The sequence below is a fragment of the Zalophus californianus genome, chromosome 5 (genome assembly GCF_009762305.2).
Source record: "Zalophus californianus isolate mZalCal1 chromosome 5, mZalCal1.pri.v2, whole genome shotgun sequence".
In the NCBI taxonomy this organism is placed as follows: Eukaryota; Metazoa; Chordata; class Mammalia; order Carnivora; family Otariidae; genus Zalophus; species Zalophus californianus.
In genome coordinates, this window is record NC_045599.1 from 641,439 (window position 1) to 651,694 (window position 10,256).

General features: G+C 67.9%; 1 protein-coding gene across 1 annotated transcript; it reads left to right on the top strand.

The window, feature by feature from the left end:
* The first annotated feature begins 494 nt into the window (after positions 1-494).
* LOC118357003 (obscurin-like) lies at positions 495-9,234 on the top strand. The gene is made up of 18 exons (XM_035727689.1): positions 495-767; positions 1,091-1,263; positions 1,361-1,387; positions 1,972-2,124; positions 2,211-2,256; positions 2,388-2,465; positions 2,833-4,677; positions 5,143-5,365; positions 5,520-5,630; positions 5,805-5,972; positions 6,597-6,719; positions 6,882-7,052; positions 7,310-7,394; positions 7,610-7,849; positions 8,097-8,320; positions 8,471-8,546; positions 8,740-8,889; positions 9,035-9,234. The coding sequence occupies exons 2-18, from the start codon at positions 1,106-1,108 to the stop codon at positions 9,210-9,212; spliced, it is 4,056 nt and encodes a 1,351-aa protein (XP_035583582.1). The 5' UTR covers positions 495-767; positions 1,091-1,105; the 3' UTR covers positions 9,213-9,234.
* Positions 9,235-10,256: the final 1,022 nt, after the last annotated feature.

Here is a 10,256-nt window from a genome sequence, read left to right on the forward strand (position 1 = left end):
ACGCACGACTCGCTCCCCTCCCGCTCTGCTGCTGCCGCCCACTGACCTCAGCCCCTGCCCTCAGGGCCCCTGCTCCTTCCACCCTGGTCAGCTAAGCACCACCCTTCCAGCGTGGCTCCCGTCCCCACCCCAAGATGACTTGCCAAAGGTGTGTGGGGCTGGGTGGGTTCCAGACTCCAGAGCTTTTCCTGACCTGAGCCCCAGGTGCTCGTCAGAGGACCTGCTGGACCGTCTGTTCAGGAAGAGTGTGGTGACAGAGGCTGAGGTGACTGCACGGTGTGCTGCTCCCCGTGCCAACACAGGCCCCCAGCGCTCCCCAGCTCCGAGACCGTCTGAGGTTGCCCAGGGCCGCATGGCGCGTGGCAGCTCCTCAGCAGAGCTCTCCAAGCCTTCCCACGGCCTCCCCGTCGCGGGCCCTGCCTGGCCAGGGGGCCATGCTCGCCTGCCCCCGAGACACAGCGCTTCCTGCTTTGGCCAGGCTGATCCACCCACCGCCCGGCTGGACGAATCCTCTGGCCCTGGGGACCGGGGGGCGGGGTCTGGGAGGCTTTGTACATGGCTGCCTCGTGGGAGCACCCCAAGCTCAGATCTGAGGGAAGTGGGGGCCCTGCAGGTGGGCGTGGCACAGGGAAGGAAGTGGAGGAAGAGGTGGACGATGGCTCGCACCTGAGCCCTGACCTTTGTTGCAGGTCAAGGTGTATGTCCAGCAGCTGGTGGAGGGGCTGCATTACCTGCACAGCCACAGCATTCTCCACCTGGACATAAAGGTACTCGGCCCCCTTGGGGTCCCCAAGGCCTGGGGAGGGACAGGTGGGAGCCTGGGGCCTGCTGGCTGGTGGGGGAGCCACAGGCCGACCACGTCTAGATTCCCTGTGAGGCCTTGGTTGCCCCTGGGGGTGGGGGGCTCTTCCACGGGGGTGCAGCTGGGATGAATTGGAGGCTGTCCCCAAAGGGCACTGAAATGCACCCCCAGGACTGTCCACGGTCCCACACTGGCTTCACCGTTGCCTTGGAACAGCCCATCACAGACCCGGGGGTTCCCTGCAGCCCCTAGGGCATGGCCTCACCCCTCCCTGACTCTCCCTAACAGCCCCCCAACATCCTGATGGTGCATCCTGCTCTAGAAGACATTAAAATCTGCGACTTCGGCTTTGCCCAAAAAATCTCCCCAGGAGAGCCACAGTATAGCGAGTATGGCTCCCCGGAGTTTGTGTCCCCGGAGATCATCGAGCAGAACCCTGTCAGCGAAGCCTCTGATGTCTGGTGAGCTCGCAGACCACAGCCCCTGACACATGCTCCCTCCCCACCCCCCACGCCTCAACCCTGAGCACACACTGTGACTGTGGTTTTGTTCCTGCAGGGCCATGGGGGTCATCTCCTACCTCAGGTGAGCAGACCCCTGCCTCTGTCAGCCACCTCGTCTGAAGCCTGCCCTAGACCCCCCCGCCCCCGCATCAGGCCCGTGGGAGGCTGGAGCACTACCGGCCAGCTGCCCAGGTCAAAGACCCAGGCCCCACAGGGCAGCTCTTGTGTGAACCAGCCGTCAGCCAACTGAGAAATGGTTTACGCTGAGCTCTTTCCTTACGTACGCTGTTCCGGTGTTCCGGAGGGACTCTGCCTGGTCCCCAGGCAAAGCAGTGAGCTGTGTCCCTAAAGGGAGGGTCTGGGTGGTTTGCAGAAAGGTCCCTCGTCACAGTCCCTGCTGCCCTGAGGATGCTGCTGGTGTAGACAGCACCTGGATCCCGGGCTGAGGCTGGGTACACACGCCAGGCTGACCCTTGATCCCCGTCCCAGGCTGAGGCTGGATCTCGGGGCTAATCTCAGACCATTGGAGGGCTCTCAGGGCTGCATGGGAGTGGCACTGTGGCCACCTCCAGGCAGGACTGGGTGCTCCCTTGTCCTGGCCACGTGCCCCCTATGGATCCAGAAAACCAGGTCACATCTGAAGGCAAGTCGTGTCTCTGCTTTTAGCCTGACCTGCTCGTCACCGTTCGCTGGTGAGAGTGACCGAGCCACGCTCCTGAACGTACTGGAGGGGCGGGTGTCCTGGAGCAGCCCTGCGGCTGCCCACCTCAGTAAGGATGCCCAGGACTTCATCACGGCTGCCCTGCAGAGGGCCCCAGAGTGAGTGCCCAGCCCTGCCCCCCCCCGCCCAGGGTTCTCTTAGGCCTGGGCCTGGGCAGCCGAACCTGGCCTTCCTCTCCTCCTAGTGCCCGGCCCAGTGCAGCCGAGTGCCTCGCCCACCCCTGGTTCCAGGTGAGTCCGAGGTGAGCCTGAGCAAGCCTGCACAGGGAGAGAAACTGAGGCCAGGAGGGGCGGAGGCCTGTGTGGGCCACCGGGTGCACCAGGGTCTCCCCTCACCGCCCCTCTCACCTGGGCGCCCTCAGAAGTCCGTGCCTGCAGAGGAGGCCCACTTCATCAACACCAAGCAACTCAAGTTCCTGCTGGCTCACAGCCGTTGGCAGGTGAGCTGGGCAGCGTGTGGGAGTGGTGGGGCGGCGCGGGGACAGTTAGGGTGCGGGGGGAGTTGGGGACAAGGGAAGCCAGGTCCCGAGGGCTGGCTGTGCGGCCCCGCCCGCCTGGCCTGGGAGAACAGGAAGCCTCGCCCGGCGCTGGCCCTTCGTTGGGGTCTGCGCTCTCCGAGCCGCCGGGGCAGGTCCGGGCGGAGGTGCGTGCAACTCCAGCGAGGGCAGGGGCAGAGCGGCAGAGCCCTAGGGCCTGAGGAGTGCAGCTTGTGACGCTCCCAGCTCCTGGGTGCCCCGTCTGCGCCCAGTAGGAGCCGGGGCGGCGCGGGCCCACGGCCGACGCGCCCCTGTCCTCCGCACCCCCCAGCGCTCGCTGATGAGCTACAAGTCCATCCTGGTGATGCGCTCCATCCCCGAGCTGCTCCGGGGCCCGCCCGACAGCCCATCGCTCGGGGTGGCTCGGCACCTGCGCGGCGGCGCCAGCAGCTCGTCGTCCTCGTGCTCCGACAGCGAGCCGGCGCCTTTCGCCCGGGCCAAATCGCTGCCGCCCTCCCCGGTGGCCCACTCCCCGCTGCTGCACCCTCGGGGCTTCCTGCGGCCGTCCGCCAGCCTGCCGGAGGAGCCCGCGCCTCCGCCCACGCCGGGCCCCCGCGCGGAGGCGCCCGCCGCCCGGGGCTGCGTCCCGCGGGAGAGCGTCCTCCGCAGCCTCTTGTACCCGCAGGCGGGCGAGGGCGCGGAGCGCGGAGGCCCCGCCGCGGGCGGCCGGCGGCACCTGCTCTCGGGCGGCTACTTCGCCCGCGCCCTGCCCGGCCTGCGAGAGCCGCTGCTGGAGCACCGCGCGCGGGAGGAGGAGGCCGCGCTCGCGGCCGGAGCGCCCTGCTCCGAGGCCGCCCTGCGGCGGCCGGACCGCAGCGCCCGCGGGGCCCCCGGCCGCGGCCGCTCCCTGGAGCTCGGCCGGCCGCCCCCCGCCGCCTCGGCGCCTGAGGCCGGTGGCGAAGCGCCGTGCCCTGGCCCGGCCCGCTCGGACCTCCAGGCGGACTCAGGGGAGAGCTGGCCGGGAGGGCTCTCGCGTGCCAGGGACACGGAGCGTCCGGAGGGATCCCGGCAGGAGCCGGGACTATTTGCGTGCACCGGTGGCGACCCGGGGTCCGCTGGGCAAGAGGGGTCATCGCAGGACAGCCGCGGGGGGCAGGCCGCGCCTTCCTTTCATCCCCAGAGGAGTCCTGCTCCGCCGGAAGGCTGCGGCCCCGCTCAGGCTGTTACACCACAACCTTCTGGCTCCTTCCCCGCAAAGCCGGGCACGGGGTCCCTCCTGGCACCCTTGAGCTCCTTTCTCTCTCCGGCCGAAGGAAGCCCCCAGCCAGGCTCTAAGAAGGGACCAAAGGGCACCCCTGTCCCTGGGAGGCCGAGTCCCCCCAGCTCCCCAGGGCTGGCCTCCCCAGTGGGCGCGGAGCCTGGCCCCTCCCAGGCCGCGGAGCCGGAAGACGCATCAGAGTCAGAGCCCAGCCCGCAGCGCCCTCAGGAGCAGGCCACCACGCGCAAGTTCTCACTGGGGGCGCGCTGTGGGGGCTTCGCGGGAGTAGCGGGCTACGGCACCTTTGCCTTTGGCGGGGACGCGGGGGGCATGCTGGGGCAGGGTCCTCTGTGGGCCAGGATGGCCTGGGCCACCTCTCAGTCCTCCGAGGAGCGTGATGATGCTGGGGCCCAGAGCCCACCCCCCCAGGCTAGCGCAGAACCCCTTCCCGAGGGCAGTGGGGCACCCCCACGGGCCTCCCCAGAGCTGAGCTCGTGGGAGGACTTTGGTGGGGGCTCCCAGGTGTCCCTGGTGCAGATCCGAGACCTGTCTGGGGACGCAGAAGCAGCCGACACCGTGTCCCTGGACATCTCAGAGGTGGAGCCTGCCTACCTCAACTTGTCTGACCTGTATGACATCAAGTATCTCCCGTTCGAGTTCATGATTTTCAGGAAGGTCCCCAGGCCACCAGAGCCACCGTCGTCCCCCGAGTCTGAAGCCGAGGGGCCCTGGCCGGGCGCGCCGGGCCCGCCAGCCAGGTTGCAGATCACCGAGGAGCCGGAGGACATGGACACTCTGCTCAGGGAGGCCCCCCGCAGCAGGAAGCGCAAGTGGCCGCCCCCCTCCAGCGGCCTCTTCCACTTCCCAGGAAGGCACGCCCTGCTGGAGGAGCCCGTGGAGCTGGGACTGCGCCGGAGGGTGAGGGCCTCCGTGGCCCCCATCTCCCGCCTCCTCAGGGGCCGGCCTGGAGGTGACTCCCCCACCCCACCCCTCTCTCCCCTCCGCCCTGGCAGGTGCACCCTGGGGCACCTCAGCTCCCATGCGGGGAAGGGCTGCCGTGATACAAAAGCCGCTCTCTCCAGGGTCCCCCTCCCCGTGCCACACAGCAGCCCTGTTCCTGAGGCCACCCATCACCCATGTGGCCTCAGCCTCTCCCCACGTGCATCTGGGCCCAGCGTGGGGACCTAGGGAGGCTTGGAGACACTCACACAGAGAGCATCCAAGCAGGCCAGCCCTGCTGGCCCGTCCCTGACCCTTGGGCCCTTGGCCAGGCCTCCCCAGGCACCACGGGCTCCCGAGTCTCACCTGCCCCTGGTGCCCTTGTGCAAAAGGTACACCGATCCTGACAGGGGTGGGGAGGGGGTGGTGTCTGCAGCAGAATAGCTCCTTTGCGACAAAAGCCCCTGGGATCTGGGCTCTTCTGCCACGTGGGGATCTCTCCACGGGCGGCTCCGAGTTCCTCCTCTCACGCTCCCAGGGGAGCTGGGCCCCTCGCGTGCGTCTCCCAGAGGTCTCTTCCTCCCTGCAGGTCTGGAGAAAGAGAGCCCCCCCAGGAAGAAGGCAGGCCTGGCTTCCTTCCGATTGGGCCTGAAGAGCAGGGCCCGAGGTGGGTGCACTGCCCAGGGCCCGAGCCACACTGCAGCCTGGGGGACCCAACTGTGGGGGAACGGAGCCCCTCCCTGGTGCCCAGACCGGCAGAGGGGGCAGGCTTACATCCACAGGGCTTGGAAAGCTTGCCTGCCCCCCTTTCCATGCCCTAGCGCCATCATTTCTGAGGGAGCTCTCAGATGAAACGGTGGTCCTGGGCCAGTCCGTGACTCTTGCCTGCCAGGTGTTGGCCCAGCCAGCTGCACAGGCCACCTGGACCAAAGGTCAGGAGGAATCCTGGGGCTGGGGCGGGGGGGGGGGGGGGGCAGGAAGGCAGCGGGTGCCCCTTGCGGGCATTGCTGTTATTGTACAGAGGGAAACGGGCCCCAAGAGGGCGGGCGTCTCAAGGCTGGGTGCCCATTGGAGCTGCCCCCCAGGCCTGCTCTGTCCTGCTGCAGACGGGGCTCCCCTGGAGGGCACCAGCCGCCTCCTCATCTCCTCCACGCTCAAGAACTTCCAGCTTCTGACCATCCTGGTGACGACTGCTGAGGACCTGGGGGTGTACACGTGCAGCGTGAGCAACCCTCTGGGGATGGTGGCCACCACGGCTGTCCTCCGGAAGGCAGGTGAGTGGGCCGCGCCAGGCCCCCTCAGTGGGACGGGGCGCAGACTGAGTCTAATGGGCCGGGAGACCGCCTGTCCCTTGGTGAGTCGGTTGGTGCTGCTGCCCTTCCCTGAGGAGGCCCTTGGAATGGGATGCTTACCACCCGGTCATCCACGTTGGGGCCGCAGAAGGCCTGAGCTTGGCTCTGCAGACTGGGGCCCCCACGACCAGGAAGCAGAGGATGCAAAACAGGGGCCGTGGGACTAGCTTGATTCCCAGCAGTGGCCAACCACCAAGTGTCCAGGCTGCGGGGGGAAGCTGAGTAGCCAGGACAGGCCCCTCTGATGGGAGCCGGCGGCTGGCAGAGGGTAGTCAGGGAGGGCCACTCCGTGGCGGGTTGCTGATGTACGCCTGTGGGAGGGGAGCCTGGCAGAGCAGACCCCTCCCGAGGCCCCCACCAGAAGAGGCACCGGGCCCCTCTACCAGCCGGTGCTGGAAGGGGACCCTGACTGAACGGGTCCAGGGGGATGGTGGGCTCAGGGACCTGGCAGCAGGTGCAGGAGGGTGAGGCCGGGCTGGCTGGGGCTCTGCGCGGCATTGGAAGCCGCGGGGAGCCCCCCTCAGGCTGCCAACCCTGGACCTCCAGAGCGCCCCTGCTCTTCCCCACGCCCTGCCATTGGGGAGGTGTATGCTGACGGGGTGCTGCTGGTCTGGAAGCCCGTGGAGTCCTGTGGCCCTGTGACGTACATCGTGCAAAGCAGCCTGGAAGGTAGGGGCCCTCCGTATGGTCTCCCCTCCTGGGCAGCCATGGTGTCCGCACAGGAGGGCCGCAGGGCGGTGCCCCTGGGTGGCTTTGGGAAGAACCCAGCCACCTGGGGGTCTCTCCGCCCCCTGACCCGGGCTGTCCCTCACCTACTCGCGTGTGGCCCAGGTGGTACCTGGTGTACGCTGGCTTCCGACATCTTTGACTGCTGCTACCTCACCAGCAAGCTTTCCAGGGGCGGGCTGTACGCTTTCCGGACGGCCTGTGTCAGCAAGGCGGGCATGGGTCCCTACAGCAGCCCCTCAGAGGAGGTCCTCCTGGGAGGGCCCAGCCACCTGGGTGAGCTGCGCTGGGAGGCCTGGCGGGGTGGTGGGGGCGGGGTGCCCTGCCACTTCACTCAGTTACACACACTCCCTGGGATGCTTTGTTCTCACCGGTAGGCCCCTGCCCCCAAATGGCCCAAGGTTGGAGACATCAAAGTGTGGGAGTTCACAGAAGGGCCCCCTGCTAGGGGGCCTGGGAAGGGGTACGGGAGACAAATCGGGGGGACTGGGGCTCTAGGGGTGCCTCCCTGTCACTGGCTCCTTCCCCCACAGCCTCCGAGGAAGAAAGCGGCACCCCGCGGCCCGCCCAGCCCCTCCCCAGCGCGCAGACCTTCGCCTTCCAGGCGCAGATTCGAAGGTGCCATAGCCCATCGCCTCCCTGGCTTTGCCTGCTCTCACCGCAGCCCCCTCCGCGCCACCCCTCCCTTCTCACATCCGCACAAGTTTGGTGCGGAACCTCCGCGGCCCCCTCCCCGAAGGCGTGGGTCACCTCCCGCTGAGCTTGCTTTCTCTGACACTGGGAAGGAGGGCGCGTGGGGGGGCCCTCACAAGGCTGGCCGGTGCTGCTCCCAGGGGCCGCTTCAGCGTGGTGCGGCAGTGCCGGGAGAGGGCTAGCGGACGCGCGTTGGCCGCGAAGATCGTGCCCTACCGCCCCGAGGACAAGGCTGCCGTGCTGCGCGAATACGAAGCGCTCAAGAGCCTGCGCCACCCGCACCTGGCCCAGCTACAGGCCGCCTACCTCAGCCCCCGGCACCTGGTCCTCATCTTGGAGCTGTGCTCGGGACCCGAGCTGTTCCCCTGCCTGGCGGAGAGGTGAGGCCTGGCCTGGACGCGGGGCCGCGGGCGGGACGGCACACACGCCGGGGCAGGAGCGGCGCGAGGTGCTGACCGGCTCACACCTCCCCGCCCCCCTCCCGGCCCCGCCCCCACCGGTCAGCCCAAAGCCGGGGAGCCGAGCAGAGCGGGGAGGCGGCCCTCCCAGGCCCAGAGAGAGAGCGGCTGTCCCCGCGCCCCCTCTGCCGTGGATGGAGCCGAGCCCCCCCTCCCCGTGCGCCCCCAGGGCTTCCTACTCGGAGTCGGAGGTGAAGGACTACCTGTGGCAGATGTTGAGCGCCGCCCAGTACCTGCACGCCCAAGGCATTCTGCATCTGGACCTCAGGTCGGAGAACATGATCGTCACCGAGTACAACTTACTCAAGGTCGTCGACCTGGGCAACGCCCAGAGCCTCGCCCAGGAGAGGGTCCTGCCCTCCGAGAGGTTCAAGGACTACTTGGAGACCATGGGTGCGCAGGGAGCGGACGCCAATCTGACCCGGGGGAGGGGGGGGGAAAGGGTGGGCCAGCAGGAAGCCCCGCCCCCCGTCCTGCCTCCCTCCCCGTTGCCCTGCACACACCCAGCCTCTCGCCTGGGTGCTCCGCTGTGTCCTCCCCCAGCTCCCGAGCTCCTGGAGGGCCAGGGTGCCGTCCCGCAGACCGACATCTGGGCCATAGGCGTGACAGCTTTCATCATGTGAGTCCCCCAAGCGCAGGGGCGGGAGACTGGGGATCCATCCCGGGTGCCCCCGGAGCCCCCGTGTGTCCTCCATCCGAGGGTGACCTCAGATCCCTGTGCCTCCCATCCATCGAGGGGGACCCCAGAGCCCCCGGTGCCCCCGCACATCCACCCGAGGGTGACCTGAGTCCCCTGACCCCCGCGCGCGCAGGCTGAGCGCGGAGTACCCCGTGAGCAGTGAAGGGACCCGCGAGCTGCTGAGAAGCCTGCGCAAGGGGCTAGTCCGTTTGAGTCGCTGCTACGCGGGGCTGTCCGGCGGCGCCGTGGCTTTTCTCCGGAGCACTCTGTGCGCTCACCCATGGTAAGGCGGTCCCGCCGCCTCGACCACCGGGTCGGCCGGGTCCAGCCCCCTCCCCCAACCCCGCCTGGCCCACTTCGCTCCCGCCTCCCTCTCCAACCCGGCCCCGGCTCTGAGAGCTCAGCTGACAACTTTGCCCTCTCTCCAGGGGCCGGCCGTGCGCGTCCAGCTGCTTGCAGTGCCCGTGGCTAACGGAGGAGGGCCCTGCTGGCTCCCAGCCCGCGGCCGTGACCTTCCCCACAGCGCGACTGCGCGCCTTCGTGCGCGAGCGAGAGAAGAGGCGGGCGCTGCTGTACAAGAAACATAACTTGGCCCAGGTGCTCTGAGCACTTGGCCTGGAAGAGAGGATGTGTGTGGGGGGGGGCGGGGAGTGGTCGACCTGCTGGGCTTCACCCCCTACTCTTCCCCTAGGACTTGCTGTATATGCACACACACGCCAATAAAAAGCAGAAACGGACGAGGTGTCATCTGTTTCTTTGCTTTGTCTTGTGTGGGGAAGGAGGTGAGGGTCCTGGCACCTCACCTGGGGTTTGGGGGTGGGGGGGACCAGGCAGCAGAACCGCCCTTCCCTGTGGAATGGCTGCCAGGGAGGCCTCCCGGTTCACGGAGTGGAGGAGCCAGAGTGGCCGGGGCAGCCTCACCTGCAGTGACCAGCTCATCCAGCTTACGGTCCTGCACAAACTGCGACAGTTGGTCCCCAGCCTCGCCCCACCAGCTGGCCTCCAAGGCACCGCTCCTGGGGCTCCTGGATGCTCGGAGGTGCACAGATTGAAAACCATCAGCCTGGTCCCGTGGTCACCTCCCGGGCCTGCTGTGGCCTCCAGGATTGGCTGTAGCAGCCCCTTCTCAGTCGGAGGCAGAAAGGAGCCTGGCGAGGGAGCAGCCAGGCCACCGGGAGGGAGGCAAGGGTGGACTCCTGTATGGGAAGGCCGCAGAGGCTGCAGGAGGATCCTGAACCCTCTGAACCCCACCTACATCCAGCACCCCCCCCCCCCCCGGCGCCTGCCAGGACTCCCTTCTGGGACACGCCCACTGTGCCCAGGGCCTCTCTCTGAGCCCTCTGCGGAGAGTCCCTCCACACTCCCGTGGCTCTGATGATGCTTGTTCACACACATGATGAACACACCTCTGGTCTTAGCCCTCACGGTTTGCATCTGAGCCCCCTCTTTCCTCTCCATCACATGCTCCCCAGCCTCAGCTGGCCATGTCCACATGGAGCCTGGCTCTGTGCTTGGGGACCCAGGTGAGCCTCTGAGCAACTTGTCTGAGGCTGCATTTCTTTGGTAACCTCTGGGCTGGATGCTGGGATGACATGGCCTGGTCTCAGCCTGTTTAGATCATATTTTGCAGAGTCGGCCCAGCTTCAGCTG